Consider the following 23,058-nt stretch of genomic DNA (forward strand, 5'->3'; position numbering starts at 1 on the left):
AGATCACTTAAGTCAAACAGTTATTGATTCCATACTTCTCACTGTAACCCAAGTCACAATATACTCCCAGAAAACTGTTGGCTAAAAAAGACACACACATACACATTCCAAAACAAAACAAAACCCTAAAGCAACAAACGTATGGGATCATCAGCCTAAGAGATTCAACACATAACCTTTACAAATGAACAGGCTGCACTGGGAAACTCAAACAGTGAAAGAGATGTAGCAAACCATGAACTATAAAAGCAGTTTGTATCTACTCTGATGATCACTTCAGGACTAGAACTGTTAGAGTTCCTGTTAGAGTCCTGGTAAACAAAATACAAAAGCTTTCTACGTATAATGAAAGTGGGTTAACAGAAGGGAAAAAATAAGCAATTAAAATTAATTAAAATTAAGCAATCTTCATATGCAAGGTAAGTTGTGGTATGTGTTTAAATCCATGCATACTGTCATATAGGAAGAGCAACTTCTGCACTAATACTGCCTTGCCATCCACTTCAGGCAGCCTTTTGTGAGCATTTACAGGGTGAGAAGCAGCAAGTACCTTAAAACCATCAGATACTCTGTGTCCAACTTCAAAGCCTTGGAAGTGATGCCAGCCCATGTTTTTCAACCTCTAGTACTGTTCTGTTACATGCATGTTCTTCATTCCTTAAGGGAGACTGAATGGGTTTGACTGTTCAGTGAAGCTGATACCAAACATACTCTTACCACGTGACACAGCTATACTGCAGTTTTCTCCCTTTGCTTAGCATCAGCAACGTACCATCCCTCAACAATCAGACATTCTACTCACTTCCTCTAAGAAAAGCAGCAAAAAAAGAAAAAAAGTTTAGAGTTTAGAGATGGTAACCGCATCTTGGTCAATACAAGAAGGAGAGACAGATTCAATTCTGAGAGCAAAGGTCTTCACTCTCCACTGCTCAAAAATTGCTGGAAGCCTCTACTGCACTCTTACTAGTGATTTACAGGGATGAGATAACATATAAGGGTCAGATTTACCACCACTGACTGTTAAAGAAAACACACAGCAGCCACCCCAGGCACCTACTTTGTAGAAAAGCATAAAGGGGTATCGCTGCTGAAATTTTTTCAGGCACCTAATTTCTACATCTATAGTGTCTGCTCGCCGGTAGCACCACATGACTCTTAAAATACTTGTGACATTTTCATTTATTGAGACTATCACGCAGGATTTTCCAGCTGCAGTGGCACCACGGATTAAAAACAGAACCGCCAGAGGCATATTCAAATTGTTTAACTGCTAATATTAATTATAAAGATTCACAAAACACTGACCAGTTAAATTTCCTAGAGAAGAATGGAGAGCACCTTTTCCTAGTAGCTCTTTCCATTCCACCCCAATTGGTTTGCTTGGTTTAATTATTCATTCTAATTTTCAAGATAGCGAGGAGTTTTGCTTAAGGAATGATAGTAGAGATAACCTTTGTGCACAAAGGTGTTATAAGTGATATGAGCAGACAGGCCATGCTCCAGAAATAGATACATTCAGCCAATTACACGCAATCTGTTTTTTCTTTTTTTTTTCCTTTTTAAGCTTCCTAACTTCCTTTGCTGTGAAATTTCACTTGAGTCTTAGCACACGCACACAGTATATGCTAAGCACAAAAAGACTGGAGTATTTTCAAAGCACGGGTGCACAAGCTACACGAAGGGAGCCCTCTCATTTACAAACACATTCCCACAGACCTGCAATTAAAATGGGATTCTCAGAGCTCATGTTCCATTGGGGCACCAGGGAGCAGCCAAATCGTTTAAAGCTCAGCTCTCACGATTTAGCAACCATTACTGAGAACAGGAACTCCTGAAGCCCTCTGCACTTCAGAAATCTAGCGATTTACTTTGTGAAGTCTTATCCCGAAGAATTAAATGTGTCAGATTTCAATTTTCATGGCTAATAAAAAGACCAAATTTTTTCACTTAAGAAAACATAATGGACACTGTAGGCAATAGTGTGCTGCGCACAGAGTCTGAAGCTGAAGCTAATACATCCCCACAGCACAGCAGTGATGTCTGATAACATTAGCTCAGCTCTCACATACTGCCTGCTTGCATCAGCATGGTGCTACTGTTGATGACCTCATGTTGCCAGGTGGGTTACACAGTGTGCCAAGCTAAAGACAGATACACCGGTTTGGACTCTTCTAGACTCAGGGTCACATTGGGTATAGAAGTGCATGGAAACATGCACTACTGTGCCTGAAATCATGATATATCATAACAATGAGGAAGATCCTTCGGTCTGTGGAGCTGTGGCTGAAAGGGGGATACACAAAGTCCTACTGAACAGCATTCACAAACAAAGTCATTTTCACATAGAGGCCAGGAGAGACAATCCCAGTGATATACAGCCAGTAGAGTAGGCTTGGGCATTAGGATGAAAGTCAGCCTTAACATGGTAATTAAACTTTGGAAGAGAAATATTTATGTGACCAAAGTTCTTTGTTTCATGACTTAGTCACACACTAGCACATGAATTCAAAGACCTGGGAAGTGGAGAGAGAAATAAACATCCTGAGAAAAAAAAAAAAACAACCACAAACATTAGGTAGAAGAAGAGGTAACATCTTGGCTATTTTCCTTCATTCATTTCCATTCTCCTTCCCTTCCCACAGGCACATTCCCCCATCCCTCACTCACCATGGGCTAACGGTGTTAAGAGCATTGTGAAGAACAGCAGCTGTGATGACCACATGACTGTGAAGGAGGGCTTGAAAGTATCCCGGCAAACAAGGGTTCAAACAAAACAAGGTGAGTGTCCTTCTGCACTGGTTTTCAACACTTCAACTGTTGGCCTTCAACTCACATCCAAGAAGGGAGAAAAAGCCAATCAAAAATAACAAAATAATAATAATAATAAAAAAATCCCACAGCCAGTATCCAGAATCTGTGACCTAGAAACAAGAAAGGAAAAAAAAATAAGGTAGTTAGTAAAACGCTAAGATAGGTGTTTTCAATCAAGTCTTGCTGCATTTCTCTGCTGCCAACAGCTGCAAAGGCAAACACATCTACCCCCCAGCCCTTCAGATGTTTTTTTTTATGTACAACAGGAATTAAAACTTGTCTCCATGCAGAGTCAGTTTGTGTATCGCTAATGCTCCACTTCCTCTCTCAAAACAGGGATTAAGATAGAAGTCTTGAACACAATGCCCATGGGCCCAGGGAGTCCACAGGCTTGAAAGGTGACTGGAAAAAGCAAGTCCATATGCTTTGCACTAAAATCTACATACACAAGAGTTCTAAAACAGCCTGTAACTCCCTTGGAAACATTTGGGTATTTATATAACAGAAGATGACAGAAATCCCGTTGCTGAAATGGATTTAATCAGTGCCTAGGCTCTGTGCTGATCTCCTGAACAGAAATAAATTTCTATTTTCTATTTCAGACACTTCCTTTCCACCCCAAACCCTCCGGTACAGGGCCTAGTAGTAGAAGCTGGCTCCTGAAAGAGCGTATTGGCCAGTGTGATGAGAAATCAACAAACTGCAGGTGTAAGTTCACTGTTTGGTCTAGGCCATATCAGCAAGGAAGCATGGAATGTGCAGTGCTTCCAATCACGGAACCACAGAATCACCTAGGTTGAAACAGAACGTCAAGATCATAAATTCCAACCACCAAGTGGTTTAGTGACCTACCAAGTCCTGTCACTAAACCATGTCCCCAGAAGTCATATCCATGCATATCTTAAATACCTCTGGGGATGGTGAATCTATCACTTCCCTGGGCAGCACATTTCAGTACTTGATAATGCTCTTAGCATCAAATCTGGACCAGGCTTTGAACCCAGGAAAAGACTAAGTCCACCTTATTATGTTGCACCCCCACCTGTGGTGACTGCCAGGGATTCAGTCACTTTTGTCTACTCAAGCTCCACAGCTATTCGTTGTGGAATTAAAAATAATGGTCTATCCATTCCAAGCTCTTACAGGGAAGCACAGGGAAATCGGAATCTGTGCTTGAATAGAAACATTCACTCATATAATTGCAGAAATGATTCCAGCTTCCCATCATTTTAATCTCTCATGAAGGGGCTAGGTGGCCACAGTGACTCAAGCTTGGCAGGAATAAAACAACAACTGAACAGAGTTAAGCCATAGCATCAGTTTGAGACTTAGCTCCCTGCTGACTTTGAAATGATGATAAAATATGAGGAACTGTAAAGTACTTTGCATATCTGTTTTGAACTCCCTTGACTCTGCAGCCTTCACAGCACTGGTCTAATTAAAAATCTCTCCAAAAAATCTCTGATCAACAGAAGTTATTCTTCTCTGAGTAAAGAAGCTGTTTTTGCCAACTTTTGTTCCTACCCAAAACCCAGTTTGAGCCAAAAAACTGTATGAAAAACTGTGCTGCATGCCATTGTGATGTGGATATATTTCTGAAATTCAGGCATGACAAAGTGGCCTTTGTTTGGCCTCCTCTCTTTGCTGATCAACTAAATCAAACCTCACATTGTTCAGAACCGAAGTCTATAAGGAAGCTGCATTTTTTTCTGATAAGTATATCTGCTTGCTCTGCCAAGATTTTGTTCTCTCTCTCTTCTCTCCTCACCAGTCTACCCTTGCGATTTGTTCTCTCAAATATAGCATTTAGGGTCTGAAGCTTTTTCTCAGCTCTAACTGTAGTGATTAAAAAGCCCAAGGGCAAAAGGAAGGCAAATGGCTTCTTTACAGATGAGCAAGAAATTAAATCACTGCTCAAGCTAGAATGCTGGCCACTAATAACATTTAAAGCCTGCTTTCCAAAAGGCTCACAAATATTTCAAATTATAATGTTGAAATACTGATCAAGTTTCCTCTTTGAACTTCAGAAAGCTACCAGTACCCATCAAACTACCCTTCTGGCCTTCACATGAGCCTTTTCTACAGCATCATCACTGTAAAGAGTGATAAAAGGGAGAGACTTTTTGTGCTACAAAAACTGAAAAAGGCATACACAAAAATGGAGGAAACAATTGGTTGCACTGCCCTGAAAAAGCTCAGTCAGGGTGTGAAGGACTAGGGCTTGTTTTCTAATTTTTATTTAAGCTGATTCAAGTCCTGGATAACCTAAGCCTATCAGAAAGGGATAATGCTATGGTGCAGTAAAAACTTTTTGGGTATAAACTCATGAAGTTGCAAATTATTTATGACACCTACCTCAGAGAAAGGATAATTGTCAATAAATATTTACACAGTAGCCTTTCAAATACTATTTATCTGTCTGCCTGTATTCCCCTACACGATAGGATTATTTTTCTTTTTCTGTGGTCTCATGGGCTGAGACTCAAGAAACAAAACGATTCATGCATCAGTGGCAGGCACAGCCTTGCCCTTAAGTCTGTTCCTGCAGAGACTTTTTCAAAATCTTCAGATTCTTGCATGATGCGGAACCTAATGAACCCACAGTGTGCACAGAGAACCGCTGAAGATGTTTAATAACATGGGGTACTGCTACAGAAACCAAACACATAGCGCTACACAGCTCTGGATGGTTTCATACTTCATTCATATGATCAAATAATCATACTGTGTTTGTGAGCTCAGTGCCTGCAGAACAGCGAGGTAAGAAATGAGCTGAGCAGTCCTTTTCTTAGTGGCCACACAACCCTCTCAAGCAGCATTTATGAGATGCAGGAAGAGGCCTGCAACACAAAATTCACTTCATCTTCAGATTACCCCCGGGTAAAAAGTACAGCCAAAGAGAGAAACGAGAGCACACAGCTGTGAACTTTTGAGTGCTGTTGCATTTATTGATACAAAAAGGAGATATACCATCACAGTGAGAAAGTTAAGGGTTACACTTGGCCTAAGGGGGTTTGGATTTGAATGATGAAGATGACATGGAATGCATTAATTTACAAGGAAGTTCCTCTGCTCAGTGACCTTCCAGCCCATAGGGCTGCCCCTGATAGCCTCACAGCCTGGGCTGCTGCCAAGCATCACCCAAACCTGATCTTCATGCTGACAGTTCTTAAAATTCAACTCAAAGTGGTACTGACAAGATATAAGAGAGCCAAAGGAAACTGTGGACTTGTGGTGTAGATGTACAACAAGGTATTAAAGAAGGCATGCCTTCCTGAAGGGATTAATATCCTTTATGTATACACTAACTCAGCATCTACTCAAAAGTCTCTGCTTCAGCAGTTGATGTGAAGCCACACAGGAAGCATTTTCTAAGCCCATCTCCTGACGGCATACAGGCAGGGTGAAAAAGATAAGGAAACCAGTTCACATCCCATGTGAACAAACAGCATGAAGTTAAAGTAGAATTTAAAGTGGCACAAGCCAAATCTGTCACAAGTCTACCTAATTACTGCCTTCAATCAAACGTGATCACCTGTGCCCATACCAAACAGGATGCTCCCCTTCTCACTGGGCAAAGCCTATCTGCCCTCTTCTGACACCTGGCATTTTCTCAACCACCACGGTGTGAACATTGGACAGGCACAAGTGTTTTCAGTGACATTCAGTAGCAAATGCCAGGCAGAAACATCCTGCTTTTCTTGCCCAGTTACGCTTCTCCCTTGAAAATGCGAACAGTAAAACTAACTTGAAATTACAACTCAGCAATACAAGAATTGCTTTATTATTCCTTAATAGAAAAGATTCCTACACTTATCTCTTTCTTTAGCATAAGTTGCTTACTATGTAAAAAATAAGCATGATGTTTCAAGCAAATATTGATTAAAACCACAAGAACAAAAGCCTGGAAGTAATAAACCCTTTGAAGCCAATGGGCCAAATTGGAACCAAAGATGCATTTCTCCCATTTCAGCATCTACTACTTGCACTGCAATTTGTATGAGAAATCATTTTCAGAATGAAAATATGCAATCTCTTCAAAAGTGAATACATTAAATGGAGTTTAAGGGTAAAAAAACAACAACAACAACAACAAAAACCAACACAACACAACCGAGTAAGTGAAAGAATGCCCTGAATTGCTGTTCCCATTATGAATGACTGAACTAAAGAATTGCTGCAACACATTTAGCCATGATTTATGATAAAACACCACTCAATTTCATTTATTTATTTATTCAGTATCGCTGCAAAACAGAAAAGTTTTGCCCTGCCCACCATTTTCCATTTTCAGCCTGTTTTCAGTCCTTCCTTCAACTCAGCATGTGGCTCCATGGTCACTCCACAGTGACAGCAACACAGTCTGTGAGGTAATGGTCACACAAGCACCAATGATGGTACAAAGCCTTGGAAGCAGGGCAGCAGAAGGCTGCACTGAGGCATTTCAATGGAACCATGAGCACACATGCTCCTTCTCTGGGCAGCCTGGTCTTGTGGTTGGTGTCCCTGCACATAGCTGGGAGGTTGAAACTAGATGATAATGGTACTTTTCAACTCAGGCCATTCTATGATTCCTAGCCAGTCCAAACTGCCTGTAAACCTCTACGTGTTTATATTTGGCCAAAGAGGAAAACAAACAAACAACAAAAACAGGAGAAAGAAAACCTAAAGGCATTCTGCCCTTTACTCCTTAGTTATACCTTACGTAGCACTTTGAGAAGTTACCTTAAAACCCTTAAAAGCAACACCACCACCAACATGTACTAGCAGTTCCCATTCATTCTAGATTCTCAAATACCACAGCAGCACTACTTACACGCCTCAAGAAGAACCACCCTCAGCTTGTACCCAGCCTCACTGGCCACCTGTTGAGGCTATAATTCAAAGTAATAAAGAACTCCTTAGAACTACTGTGGGATGCTCTGCAAAATAATCCCAGTTTTAAGTGAGTTAACAACTTTCAGATTAATCCAGCCTTTGGTAAGAGCACACTCAAATACAGACCAGCTAAATCTAATAGTAGTGTGTTGTTTTATTCCCCTCACATGTGGGTGAAATTGAGGATTTTGTTCACTTCCAAAGGTCAAAGGGGGATTTTCAGCTATCAGCTGCTTGTTAGTTCTCCCATTCAATCCAGCTCCAAAGCAGTTTCAGTAGAAAACAGTAACCAAACTAAAAGAGAAGCTTCTCACCTGCCCTGTGACTGTACACTAGAAGATATGGGGGAAGGAACAGAGAGGAAAAAAAAGTGTCTTGGAAACATGAAGCTTATAAAATTGCACTGAATTGTATGTCCATATTGCACAACTGCTAAATGCTTTCTCTAAATGCCTGCTGGTTATCCTCTACAACATTCTTCATTGCAGATTTAGGAGAAGAAGGTACAATATTCACAGCATCCCCATGTCTGCAAATACACAATATCACTTACAAAAATTTACAAGGTTTAGAGCATCATTTGAGCAGGTGGTAAAACATGCAAATATTTCTTTCCTTTACTGCCCCCAGACTAGCAGATATAACAAAAGCTGATGAGAAAAAGCTTTGTGAGTCTCCCCAGTTAAGCACTGCCTGCAACAGCAGCTCACAGCTTGCAAGAAACACATCAGCACATCCACAACTCTATCAGCAAGGAATAAAAAACACATCAGCTTTGAGAACAATTGTGCAGCTTTTGGCACATGCTGTCCAGTATCATCAGCTTATGACCACCTGAAACAACTCAATTACATTATCATATACAGATGTTACTACCAGTATGACCCAAAAACTTCTCTTTTTTTCCACAGAAAGGAGGGAGAATAAAGAACCTTCTCAAAAACATATCATACCTGTGTAATTTGCCATCTTAAACCTACAAAGTTGTAGTACATCTCCTTCTGAGAGGAAGCAATGCACAGCCATAGACTCCTTGCAGAGTGCCAAAAGGTATGGTTTCACCATGGTACAATTGGAAAGATTAACACAGTGGAAGCATGATACAGACATGTAATGGCAAAAGGACCAGCACAAATGGAATGGTGTTAGAAAGCAAAAAGAAAGGTGCTCTCCTGTCTCCCAAGATCTAGGCTCACAGGAAAGACTCCACAAGGGGAGGGATGTCCAACCAAAGCCCCATCCCCAGAGGCAGTCAGCCCTTATATGAGGTCTAATCGGGGTGCAGACAGGTTTCATACCTTCTGGTCACACAGCTGCATTGTCTTCACCTGTGTTCCCAGAGCTGACCAGGTCCTTTCCCCAGGTGCTCAATCAGTGGTTCAGGCCATGACTCAACAGTTACCATAGACACTGCATGACTGTCAGTACATGGAAAACTCCTTGGAACAATTGGTGTTTCCGCTCTTCTCAAGTAAGTTCCTCCTTACAGAGAAAAGCTGAAAAAGAGGACTTAAGGGAAAAGAGTCTTGAGTCTACCTTTTGATGGCCTCCTTCACAGCCCAGCTGGCCCCCTAACTCTTTGCTGTGGTATGAAGATTAAACAGCAAAGTCAAGGCACTAACAACTATAGAGAACTGAGCAAGACAAAGCTGTGACAGGCAGCCTGGTCCCTGCAATTGCTTTTTGTATAGGGTCCACAGCAGCAAGAGCCAGCCAGCCAGCAACAAAAATGAACCAAAATATCAGGGTCAAAACTGCATTTGTCATGGGAAGCAGAACTTCTGACAGTGCTGTATTTACTGCAGCTGACCCTGGCTCTGGTCACTACCTGCACTGTGCAACTCCATTCAGTAACCAAATGGGAAGAGTAGCACTTGCCTGAGCAACTGCTCTGAAAACAGCACCAAAGCTGTGATCCATCTCCTACACATAAGACATGTCTACTGAGCATTCCTGTTCTGCTCTGGCTTACTATTCCTTTCTCAAATGGCAACATATATTACTTGTTTTGTACAAAGAAAGTGCAATTTTCTTCACTTTTGTGCTGATTAACAGGTGGTATAACCAAGGTTAATTGCTTCTCCTATTTAAAACTGTTGTTGAAAGAATCAGAGCAACAATGAGATCACCTATACACACAACTGTGTGCATGTGCACCTTATTAAATGAAAAATCACTGACAAATTAATGGCAAAAGCCAGATGAATAACACACTTATTTATTTATTTATTTTTAGGAGAAAGTTATCTAGGAAAAAGTTAAGTTTAATTGTCTTTCAGATCTGTTATGATGTAATAAATGTCTATTAATGTTTAGCAGCAAATTGGGTTTTAATGATCATTGCTATTTTTGGCTGGTGGGTGACACGTGGTTTAAATATAAAACAGATTTATGTTTTACACCAGGATGACTTTCTCAGATGACTCTCCTTGACTTAACCTCTTCACACCCCACAAGACATTTAATATAATTTTATTTCTAATAGACTGTAAGCCAATAGGATCATATTTGCTACTACTGATGTTTTCAATGAGAAATGAAATCAATGAGCTTTATGCTGAAGGTAAGTGATTAGTTAAGTGTAAGTGGCTTGGAAGATATTAGGAGGGTTGTATTATTCAAGTAAATGATGCAAATTAAGGAACAGCCTGGATAGGAATAAGATCTAAGAAATCTCCTGACCTTATCACATAGAAGAGACCTCAGATTTTACCTTCTTGTTAGTTTTTGGGGGGCACTCTCAAAAACAAGTATTAGTAAGGGAGAGACAACACTCAAAACAGGTGGTCAACTTTAAGCATTCACACCTCCCCGTGGAAAAAAAGAATAAAATAAAACTATCCTCTTAGACCCCAAGACAATAGAGCAGCCTGGTTGCTAGGAGAAAAACAAACAGTACTCGCTGCAACAGAGAAGGACAGACACGCGAGGCAAAGGCAGTCCACAGACCGAAGGGGAGCAAGGCAGTAATGCAGAAGAGCTCTGTGTCAGGATTAGTGAGAGAAAGAGATGTGTGCAGTAGAATAAATGTTGCATCTACATTTCCAGATGTGATATTTTCCAGTGAGCTATATACACAGGAATAAAAGAAGGACAAATAGGCCAAATATCAGAACTAAAGACATCTATAGTTCCCTACAGCAAAAGCTTGTGTAGTAATAACAGATATTTTACCGTGTTAATGACTTCTGTTATTAATTAATCAGCAGTCCAGCCCCCTTGGTCTTTGAAAGAAAGAAAAAGGTTCCGTCATTGTACTCATTTGTCGCGCAAACCATCTAACCCAAAGTCCAGTTTTGAAAGGGCCTGGGCATTCTCACAGCAAAACACAGCTTTTGTCTCCCTTCCCCTTTCCACCCTCACATTATCCAATCAACAAAGGATGGGAGAAACAGATCACACTACCAATTTTGCAGAAAACTGAGGTGAAGAGGTAAAGGCTGCAATTGCCACATGTGCCTTTCTATAACTCTGAAGCCAAGCTAAGTAGACTATTTCGAGCAGACCTGGATAACAAGTGGTAAACATTTAGCACATTTTTAGATCCAGAAGAGACAGCTCTTCCCAAAGACAGCAACCAAACCCATTATCTCCGATCCAAAAATTTATTGCTAACACTGTATCAAAGGCTGCTAACTTCATCTGATGAAAGAGCAAGGGCTCGGCTGTGTGTGAAAGTCCTTCTGTGACACCCCAAGCCAGGGGTTCAGTCCCCACCCCAGACTCACAGACCTTCTATGGCCCCTTTGTAACAGGGAGCATCACCTATCGTCCTCTGATGACTGTGATTTACAGTCACAAGGGGCCACTGTGCTACAGCTGAAAGCCAAAGTTTCTCTTGGTACTACAAAGGAAACATTTTATACCAGGAACTCTCAATGGATGAAATATTTATATAATATGGATCACATACACTTCTCTTTCCCCCTTTTGAAGTAAAACAAAGGCCAGATATTTCCAGCTGAAATTACAAGAGGGATCTTAACTAAACAGAACTTTTAAACACGGTTGGAACTCCACCAGAAACTTCCAGCTGAAGTCTTGACTCTGGCACCGCGCCTTGCCATTACGAGGATGCATGTGGTGGCCAGTCCTGCTGCCCAAGGGGTGGCCCTCCCATTCCTGCGAAAGGTATTTTTAGAGGCAACACAGCTTCTTTTCCTCTGCAAATAAGTACCTCCAGCACGCATGCATTCTTTTTAAAAGCTACTATAAAATGTCCAAACAATTATACGTTTGGGTGGGTAAAAGGCTAAAATTAATTAATTCCTTGAGTGCTTTCTCGTAGAATTTAACTGCTAGGACAATCAGGACGAACGTGCCCTTTCAGAGGAGAACTGTCCTGGGCAGCAGCATAAGGAATGTGAGACATTTGCCCTATTTTCATGCCTCATAGCTGAGGATCAGTAGCAACTGACCAAAAAGAGAAAATACACCTGTTGGGAAATTGGTCGATCTGAAAACTTGCCTGCCTCAATAAACCTCAAATGAAACATATTTCTTAATGGCCTGTTACAGAGTATCAGCCTTTAAGTGATTAAAGGGAGAAGTGAAGGTGGTTCTGACCACAGAAGGTTGGGTTCTGGTCTCACCTTTTTTTTGTTGTTTTTGCTTTGTGGTGGTTTTTTGTTTGTTTGCTTGTTGTTGTTGTTTTTAATTTTAATTGATTTCTATTTTTCTGAAAACAGTGTAACATAAGATAAAAACAAAACAAAACCACCACCAACAACTAAAGAACAAAAACCTCACTAGTATACTTGGTATACTCTCGTTCTACAATACTTATATTGACAGCACTACGTATATGAGCAGAGCTGTAAAACATACCACGTGATCCATGAACTTATGTTTCTTTAACCTTTTATCATTGCTGTTCTTAGTTTTTAAGAGGAACATTTTTAACCGCAACTCTCTCCGTGCCTTTCTCCCCCAGCAAACTCCAACTTGAAATTTGGGTACTAAAATTAAACTTTAGATTAATTACTGCAGAACTTGAGCAATTATATTCAACAACATTGGCCTCATTTGCAGGTTGCCACACTGAGGCAAGGATCTTCTACACCATTCTCTGTGTTTAAATACACGTTCAACTTAAAATAATCAAGAAAATGTAAATGGGAAACTCAGAGGCATTTAGCAAAATCAAACACATCAGATACAATCAGACTGAAATGAAATGGCAGCACCACTGGGACTCAGCAATGAAGTTAATTACACAGTTTCTATTATTTCCAAGAAAATAGTAAACAGTAACATTTCCATATTCTCTAAATATAACAGTTGTATAATTTGCACTAATGCCTTTATTTATTAGAATGGAACTAGGAAAGTCCAATTCTGATTTTACTCTGAATGCAGAGCTTTTACCCAGAAAAAAGTAATATGTTCCAGTCATCTGGGAGAAACATTTAATTGTAGATATCACATTTGATTCCAACAAGGAAATTAAGTACCTATGGCAACTATAAGAGAAGATCATTTATCTCATGCATAGGTCTGTCTCCTGTGATATTTTGTAAGGGACTCTATAAAGAACAAAACACAGCTCGATATTTGATATGCAAGAAGGGTTGGTGGCTGGGAGAGGATAATCCTGGTGCTTCCTGAAATGCTCCCTCTGCAAAGAAGCCCACATTTCTGATCCCTTGCAGGCGATGGTTCCAAAAACACTGCTCTGATACCAGAACATCTGGGGGCACTGGGAAAATCACACCAATTTCTGCAGGAAGTATCACAATCAAGATAGGGACTTGGAAAATGTCACCCTAAACAGAGTGAGCAGCAAGTATAATCTTTGTTATTTAAGGTCATGGCTGGAAGAGGAACTGCAATAAAGTATTTTCATTCAATTATCCAAAAAACCATTCACAGTAAACAACAAAGAACTACTTTTTACTACATCTTTACTTTGACTTATTTTACTGTAAGAGGAGTAAGTGCTCTAGTTTATAAAAACAAAGGGAAAACAGACAAAAAAAAAATATAAAATCAGCTCTAAACATTTTGCTAAAGCAATCACTCCTTTGTTCATTTTGTTCTCCCTATAAGGGAGATTCACAAGGGCAAAGCAGGAACACCAGGCTTCAAAAGTAACCAAAATTGGCAAATTGTGCAGAAAGATATATAGTGTCATTGTTTAGCACTTGGCAGCAGCATGGATCTGAGCAAGCAAGAACACAGATCGCCTGTGATGAGAAATCTATCAGATGTAACAGAGCCAACTGATGGCAAAAAATCTAACATTAAGATCCTTTCATCCAGCGCTTACCTTATATTTACATAAGCTTAACTTCCAAAGCAAAAAGACCCCAAGGATGCAACAAGTAAACTGAAAGAAAAGACATTCTGTGATCCTAACTGACCATTAACAAAAATAAAAAATAAAAAAATAAAAAATAAAGCAATGCCAAAAAGAAAACAAGGCCTGACAAAGAGAATCCCACTGAAGTCAGAGAGGTTGAAACTTCATCTATGACAACCCAATGCAGAGGTGCCAGTACCACATCAGCTGTAGGCAACAAAATGGCCTTTACAGCAATCCATACCAAATCCATACCAAACCTCCATGAATTTCCTTCCCTGTTGCAACTACAGATTGTTACAACATGCAGGCTTCTTTGCTGGCAAAAATGCATAGCCAATGGTCAACACAGTCAAGTGATGAAAAAGAGTGTTCTGTAGCTGAGAGTTTTCTCTATTAAATAGCATTACTGTACTGTCTGTACCTGTTGTAGTTCCCATGGAAATAATTAGGAAGCATTACTTCTGGAGCAACCTTTGTAGATGTAGCCCTAGACAATTCCTCTTCACCCAGCACAATCCAGGGAAGCCAAAAGGTTGGACATTCATGCACTAATACTTAGCTTTCCAAGAAGCACAGTGTGAAACTTGGGTTTTCTCATAGTGATCTTTCTCTGGTCTAATCTGGTACTACCTATTCGCATCTATAAAAGACTGGTACTGGAGAGAAGAAGACAATTCCTCCAGCATGCACAGCAGCATTGCCCAAACGAACAGTAAAAATCTACCTGGTGTACATCAGAAATAAGTGAAATTAAAGCTTGTACTTCAGGGTTGTTTGTCAAGAAAAAGAAGAAAAAGAAAAGGCAAAAAAGAAAGAAGAGTGAATCCCGAATTAGTTGACATAGTACTTTTGATCCATAAGACTTCCTTGTGCCTTGCTCTCCGCAGCACTACTCTACCTCTGCTTGCAAAAACAGCCAGCACTTTTGATTTGTTTCCAAATATGAATCTTTTAGTCAGCATTAGGATTTCATTTAAGTTAAGTGAGAATGTGAATCAGGCTGATTCACCTTACCTAATGAAGCCCTTGTCACATGCATATTTTCAGGGAATACCTGCAGTCCCTGTTCCAAGCCTGTACAAGGACGAAGCGTTCCTTACAGCCCTTCAACATCTGTATATCTCACTGCTGTAAATTAAATTGGAGACATTCCTGTGAAACTCAGCAAGCTCCAACTGTTAAAACACGTCCCTTTGCCTTAACCAAATAACACCTGAAATAGGAATATCAGAAACACTGCAGTATGCTTATCAGAGGCAGAAGTGAAATGATTGCAAGAATAACCAACAGAGTGAGAGCTCGTCTTCACAAAACCAATAATTCCATCCATTATGCTGGCAATTCCAAAGGGAGTCCGTATGAAAATCACTGTAAACTGGAAACATGCAACTTTTATCTCTGTGATACAAAGCAAAGCTATTTTGTAGCGATAGTGTAAAAAACAAATCAATACTGTTCAGGGCCAATACTGGTAAGCCGCTAACCAAAGAACAGTGACATGAACCTATTGATTCTGTACAGGCATACTTCTACATTATTTTCTTCTCAGCCTGAAATATCTCTATCGCTTTACAAAATGGAAAACAAGAGACTGAAACCTCTAATTAATAATTCCTAAAAACCTGAAGTTATGCTTAGATAATTACAAAAATCCCTAGCAGTATGTTCTACTTTACACATTTGTCAGAATGCCTTACACTGAGAGAAAAATAAATAAATAGATGTTATGGCGTTTTTAACATTTATGTTTTTAATGATTCAGCTACAGATTTATCAGGCTGAACACTTAGTTACGACAGTCTCAGATAGCTTACAATGGCTGCCTGGGTCGGTCCGTGACATGCTACAGCTGACCGACAAATGCTGAGACTGCAGGAGTGTGGACAAAGCAAACACACGATACAGCTTAATATTTAAATAAAGGCATCAGTAGATCCTCAAACAGTAGTAATTAGGGTCCAACCTGCTGAATTACAGTTAACTATCATACTGGTTGTTAATGGGTATTTGCATATCTCTGCAAAAATGTATTTCCAGATCTCTCCAGAACACGTTTTTACCATTAGATAGAGAAAAAGTTAGGTCAAAAACCGATACACCTTAATACAATGTCACCATAAGACCCATTCAGGAAAGACTAGATGATCAAAACTGTACACATCAGTTTGTGGGGACAAAAACAGGTAAAAGTAACGCATGGGCTTTTTTAATATACATCTATGGAGAGAAAAGCACATCAACCACCAGAGAGACTTGGCTGGGAGCTTGCACATCCAGGTCTTTCTTCCCACCCAGGTGAGAGACATACAGAGATGCCCTTACCTTCCCCTCCCTCGCCTCCTCTGCACTGCTCCCCCCTGTTCCAGGGTGAAAATCAGGGCATGATTAGAAAAGAGCTCCGGGATAAACACATCGCTAAAACAATAAATACCAGCTAGACAGCTATGAAGGTCAAGAGATGTTTACGGAGATTACAAGTTCAAAGACCACAGTCACAGCAAGTACTGACAGATAAAGCATACTTCTGCTTCTGAAAAATATATGCAAGTTGCATACAGATAAGATTTTTATTATTGTTGTTTAAAGTAAAATAACGGTAACAAAAATTAAAGGTGAGGCTGGAACACAAGAGGCTACTTCACTTACCACTGCTTTCCTCCAGCAGGTCACATCTCCAGAGAGGGCTGTGTGAGGAGGAAAGCCCTCAACAAGGTATGAACAGCCTCCAAAGGAATTTTCTTCAATAACTCAGAGGTTTGGGGTGTGTTTTGAAGTCAGCAGTGAAGATACAAAGCAGCTGCATGGGTCCTTTGCACCTCCTGAGTTACTTACTCCCTCAGGGAAGGCGCTGCCCGGCCACCATGGCTCTCACTGACAGCATTGCTCCCTCCCCTCACCATGAACAGGGAAAGGCCCTGGTTATGGCAGCATCGTCTTTGAGTACTCAGCCTGACCCTGTGCAGCCCTTCTAACACCAGGAGGCATGCCTGCCCTACAGCCTCCTACCTGGGGCTGACCACCACAACGTCTATGCCCCACAGCTCCCCCCGACAGCTACCTGCCAGAGTTCCCAGGGCTGAAAAGCAAACCTCAGGCCTCACTTTATTGGCCCCAGAACAACTCCCCTGCTTCTAACACCACATAGCAGCCCCTTATCCCCACACAGCAGTACAACTCTCTCAGAGTTGCCTCTAGAGCTTGCTGTGAGCTCCGGTAAGCACAGCCCCCAAAACTGCCCCATGGTGGCCACTGATGTGGCCCAGTGTGGAGACAGCCTCCTGTGCTGCAGGAAGCCCTGAGGCCCCAGCACCCTTCCCCTCTTCTACAGCAGCCCCGGTACATGCTCACATTGCTAACACTCATTCCCACTGATGTCCCTCAGTAAAAATAAGGGCTGAGGCTCCTGGGGATCTCCAGCTATCCAGGAGAGGAGAATCAGCCGCTGTGATGTTTCTTTCAGATACTGCTCCAGGAGTTATTTGATATACCAAGAGGCTGTTAAATGGATAATGTGGCTTTTAGGGCAGTCAGGTCTGCTCACATAAGAAAAGAGGAATAATGGTTTACAGAAGACTCATCATCTACAGCTGAGTATCTTGAAGCCATCAGGGGATGGTAAAATGGCCCGGCAAGCCAAAAAGCGTGGTAAGAACTTGGCTGCCACCATTCACCAAATGAAGAGAACATAAGTAATGAGCTAGCTAGCAGCAACAAAAGTCCTCTAAAAACAATTCATCGTTTGCAAAAGGTAGCCTAAGATCTATAACATTTCCCTGCCCCTCTCTCCTCTACAATAATCAAATTTTAAACATATCCTTTACAGAAATGATCTGGCCATTAACAGTAACTGTTTCTTATGTGCATCAGTAAAAGACGTAGTGCTACAAAGACTAAATGAGACTTATAGAAAAGAAGCCATAAATCTTTGTCAGCCTCTCAGAAATGAACACTTAATACAACTAGCTTGGAGTACTCCACTTCTCCCTCAGCCGAGGTACCAATTATAGTACCACTATGATAAATTTTAATCATTGTTGTTAATGGCTCCCCCAATTTATTTTATCCCCTCTCTGCACTAATGAGCTGTACTTGAAGTCTCATGATTCAAATACTATTCCCTCCCCACACGTAAGCAGAATAAAGCAATCTTTTGGATTTTGAACTGTAATAATGCTGACCTATTCACTGACATATGAAAGGGCTTCCAACGTTTGGGAACACAAAGTTTGGTCATAAAGTACAGTTACAACACAGCCAGAAGCCATTCATTTCCACTTTCTCCTGTTTCTACTCCCATGCTTCCCTGCTTCCCCCTATTCTCCCTAGCACTTTAATTTCCTCACCAGCAGGTAAATACTTTCTTTTCAAAGTGTAAAAGTAAGTATATAACCAACACATTGTTTAGGGCCACAAACAGAGTTGCCTACTAAATCTCCACCACCCCTTTAGTTATTAGTTGGCACTAATTTAACAAGCAGTTTTACAGCCTCAAAAGGAGATGTGTGCTATAAGCCAGGAGAAAGATGCCTTACTGCTTCTATGAAAAGCAGTACAACTCCAATATTTTGTACAACTCCCAGTGGTGCAAAGGAAACCAGTAATTCAGGCATGACAAAGCAGTGCCAACCACAGATACTCTGTGTGCATATATTCTGTGTATGATGGAAGCACATCGCTTAAGGCAGACATCACTTTCAAAGCAATCTTGAAGAAACTTTGTTACAACAGAGCGATTCAAGCACCGGGCTCTGCTGCTCACCTTGCTAAAATATAACGGGATCAAGAGTCATGCAGTAACATTAAAAAGCAGCACTTCAAAATGGCCCAAAGTAATTCCTCTCGTCCCACCTAAGCCAAGGAATTCACTGCCACAAGAGTGCGATGAAGCCAGCCCACAAAGCAGCAGATGTTTATATCCCAGCCCCTAATCCCCAAGAGCTCACAAAATCCTTGTGACCAGGTTATCCTGGAACCATTTATCAGACATTATTTCTACAAAGTGGAAAGTTCAACGTTGTTAACTACCATTGTTAACGGAGGGGATGAGAGGGAGCTGGCACTTTCTGCACGGCTCATGATCTAAGGAAATGAGAGAGAAAAATCAGTCATAAAAACTTTCAGATTTGTTGCAACAGCAAGCGGGTAACTTGGATGTGAATGTTCTGACTAGTTTCTGACATCACCCCCAAGGAATTCATGACAAAAGTCATCCAAGCAAGAGCACATCAAAAACAAGATCTCCTCTACTTTAATGGTTAAAAATAAATAAATAAGCAAGCAAGCTTTTTTTTCAACCTATCAACCATAGTCTTTTCTAGCTTGTTCTAAATTTTTTAACACCCTTACTGCTGTGTACCAAGAAAATGTGAATTTAAAGTAAAAGCCATTTTAAGAATTGTTTTTCTAGTTTTATTTTTATTTTATTTTCTTGGTACAGTGAAAATACAGCGCGTTCAAGTCACAGTGTGTCACATGCAGTCCTTGGACTACCTGTCTGCCTAAGCTCAGAACTACAAGGAAAATACATTGCTAAATAACCCCAATGCCCTCTCTGCATGACGACGGCTCTCTCCGCACCCAGATGATCCTAATAGTCCCCCAGAACACAATGTCCCCTTTTCCATGGGCGGTACAATCCTCTTTACAACAAGATTTAGCTCACGAGCTGCTTTATCTTTGGCAGAGCTTTGGATGCTGCAGGTGCCTTTTGGGCTCGGAAGATCTGCAGCACTTCGATCCCCTCCTGCTGTATGTAAGGGGCCGAAATCAGGGTTTGATCATGGTGGTGGCTGGGTAGGGAATGATCCCACAAAACACAGTAACACATTTCATGGGGGATTTCCTTTTTGCTCTCAGCCTACAAACTACATGCCATATGGAGAGCTGGCAAAAGGGAGAGGACAGATGTCTGGAGACATTATAGTTACTATGTTAACTGCCTGCGAGTTTATTCATCAAAAGGTGATCACCCTTTGTTCTGGTAAGAATTTATTTTAACTTCCTTTGCAGCTTTGAGAGGTTGACAGCAAATCACTATTATACAGTTCTCAAAAAGTACCAATGATTTGCAGCTTGATTAAAAGGCACATTTCTTGGCCTGCAACACCAAACATTAAGCTAAGCCTACTAATGCAGAAAACAATGAAGAGTTGACAGCAGCAGAAAAGGAGGCAAATGGAAACCCTCACTATAGCTGGGCCGGCTGTCTAGAGGTTCATATGCCCATGAACAGCAGTGTGCCAGGCTGGATTCACAGGGATGCACAGCTATACCAGCACAAAAGCATTGCTACACCAAAGAGAAGCTTCCTTCTCTGAAGGCAGAGAAGAGAAATTTTGGAGCAGTGGAACAAATGAGCAAAAAAAGCCCCCTCTTCTTGAAAAAGGGACGTGAATCTGCATGCTTACAGTAAGACAACAAAACCCACCACAAAAGCTGTTCACTTTCCAGCAGTGTTTCACAGACATTTCTCATGAGACATCCTTTGATTCAACCTGGAGTTAATTTCCTGTGGACTAGGGAGAGCATTAAATGCCCATGTGGTTCATGGATATAAAAAGCAAAATTGGAAGACTTGCTCATTTTGAAACCCCATTTCAACAGTACATCTGCTTTTGGAGTTTGCATCCCTTAAGCAATGTTTCCTGCAGAGGAGTAGCCGTTGGCCATACAAGTCTGCAGTCTCATGTGCTGAAGGAAGCTCAAGTGAGAACTCAGCTCACACATGAGACCGAAGTGCCAAACTTCTCAAGCTGTTTGGAGGAGCAGAGATGCGCAATGAATTAGTTTCATCCAATTCCAACTGGTGAGAAGCTCAGAAGAGGCCACCTACGCGTTACCTTCACCTGAGCACTGAATGGACCGTGATGGTGAAATCACAGGTGTTCAGCCAGAGACAAGGCAGGAGGTAACTATTACTTCCTTCTAGGAAGTCACATTTTGGAAAGAAACTCACAACGCTGCTCGCAACAGAAATCACAGTAAACAGGTGATGGACTAATAAAGAAAGAGGTGTGGGAGTTGGTGGTATTTTCCTCAAGTTTGCTACCATGATGCTGCTGCTCCTCAGCACAGCAAGACTATCTTAATCTTCACCCAGTTTCAGGAAAAAGGTTATAAAATTTTACCCTGTCCAAGCATGGCTGTAGAAAAGCATGCAATAAAAAGGATGGCTCTATACAAAGCAGTCTTCATTAAGCCAGGGAAAAAATAAAAATTCAAAATAAAAAGGAAAATAGAATGAGGACAGAATAAGGTATATCCACTCTTTCTTTAAGTCTCACCGTCTCTTGGCACTTTCCTCAACACAAGACATGGTTATGTCCCTCCTTGAAAGACTTTATCTTTTCCAATTGGAAGGGGGAAATGGCTGGAAACCATGCTAGCAGTTCAGAGATTAAGAGCAGCGCTGTTCTCTTGATATAACATTATTTGCCAGTCTATCGTCTATTTCTTCTGGCACTTGATGAGACTGCCTGTCTGTTTTTTCCACCAAAATTCAGGTCAGTCACTGTTCCTCATTCACAGTGTCACAGTCGCTCTGAAAATATACATCAGAGCATTAGCAGAAATCAAACTGCCAAGCACCACTGCAATGCAGGTCAAGCACACGAACATTTTTCTCTTTCTTGAGCAAAAGGCCATGCTTTTTCCCCCAAAAATGCAAATCCCAGCTGCCAGCAAGGAGGTAGATGTAACAGCTAAGCCAACATTGCCATCCCTTTGCCCCACACCACGATGCTTATGGTTTAGCGCTGCCATGCTAGCGAGTGGGAAATAAGACATCACCTCCTGCAGACCTCACCTCAATTAGTGACGTGCTGGACAACAGTACACACCTGCACACCCTGCCTGCTCCTCTGACTGCTAGCCCACACAGACCAAAAAGAAGTAAGGATCTTCCCAAGGTCCTTGACATCAGAAGGCTCTTTTAATAGGCGCTTCTCCAAAGGAAAGAACTTAAGAGCAAAACAGAAGCTTTGATAATTAACTGTTCACAAGGGCTTTATCTCTGCAGGGGACAGATTTGTTGGTTTTAAATTCTCAGCCAGCAGATGATGAAACTCTTCTCCCCGGGGTTTACTGACCGACGGTAAACAGTATGCACGTATGCACACTATTTTTTAAAGCTCCTATTTCCCATAGCATAAGTTTAAAAGAACCACGCAGCACCTAAGCAGCAGCAATTGCGTAACAAGCACAAGACCCAATTTCAGGAGTTGCTTCTTGTTTTTTTCACCTCCTGAAAATCCTCTCTTGACTGGCTGAGAGCAAAACAGCACAGAGAAGCAAAAGCACAAGAGAGGAACAGAAAGCATTTGCAGTATGAAAGAACTAGACAAGGTTCAGGAAGCTGGAAACCAGGCCAAAATAAGAAGAAAAAAACAACCAATCACAATGATAAAGAAAATTAAAAAACAGGACACAAAAGCAACTGCAGAATTGTTTTCAGACATCACTTTGCCCTGAAAATTGTAAATTAACTTTAAAAAGGTGGAAAGGATTACACATACACACAAGTACCTTAAGGGCTGATTGGATTCTTTTGCCCTTTAGGTTTTTCAGTTGTGGTGGGGAAGGAGAAAATCTCACCCTGCCTTAGCAGAAAGCTACTTGATCTTTTTGGGTTCTTTCTACAGTTCGGAGACCAAACCTAAAGCTACAGTTCTGCTGCACTAACAGGGCTGAAGGAGCTGAGGCTTCAAGACAGACACCAAATACAGAATGTTTCCCAATGAAAATGCTGGAAGAGACAATTCTGAACAGTCGTTCTCACCAGGTTGTGCTGCCAGCAGACAAAGGCACAGCTCCTTTTCCCCAGACAAGGTTCCTCTCTTCTGAGAGCATGACAAAGGGAGCCCCTGAGCTTCCACAAGGAAGGCAGAGGAACCCTATGCTCTTAAGAAGCAGCTCATTAAACCGTGCTCTAGGCCAAAATATCCCATACAACGAAGTAGCACAAAACTGCACAGACAGGCAAGGATTTAGCCTGAGCAGACATTCTTTCATCATTTCTGAATGCTGTGTTATGGCCTCATCCAAACTGCACTCTGCAACAATACAGA

General features: G+C 41.2%; 1 protein-coding gene across 19 annotated transcripts in view; it reads right to left on the bottom strand.

The window, feature by feature from the left end:
- The window catches only part of ADGRL3 (adhesion G protein-coupled receptor L3), a 486,086-nt gene that overhangs the window by 308,693 nt on the left and 154,335 nt on the right, over positions 1-23,058 (bottom strand). For all 19 annotated transcript variants that reach the window (XM_072336646.1, XM_072336645.1, XM_072336644.1 and 16 more), the window contains one exon: positions 2,668-2,921. In XM_072336646.1, coding sequence (XP_072192747.1) covers positions 2,668-2,722 — 55 coding nt within the window. In that variant the 5' untranslated portion in view covers positions 2,723-2,921. The remainder of the gene's footprint in view (positions 1-2,667; positions 2,922-23,058) is intronic.

The sequence above is a fragment of the Excalfactoria chinensis genome, chromosome 4 (assembly GCF_039878825.1).
Source record: "Excalfactoria chinensis isolate bCotChi1 chromosome 4, bCotChi1.hap2, whole genome shotgun sequence".
Classification (NCBI taxonomy): Eukaryota; Metazoa; Chordata; class Aves; order Galliformes; family Phasianidae; genus Excalfactoria; species Excalfactoria chinensis.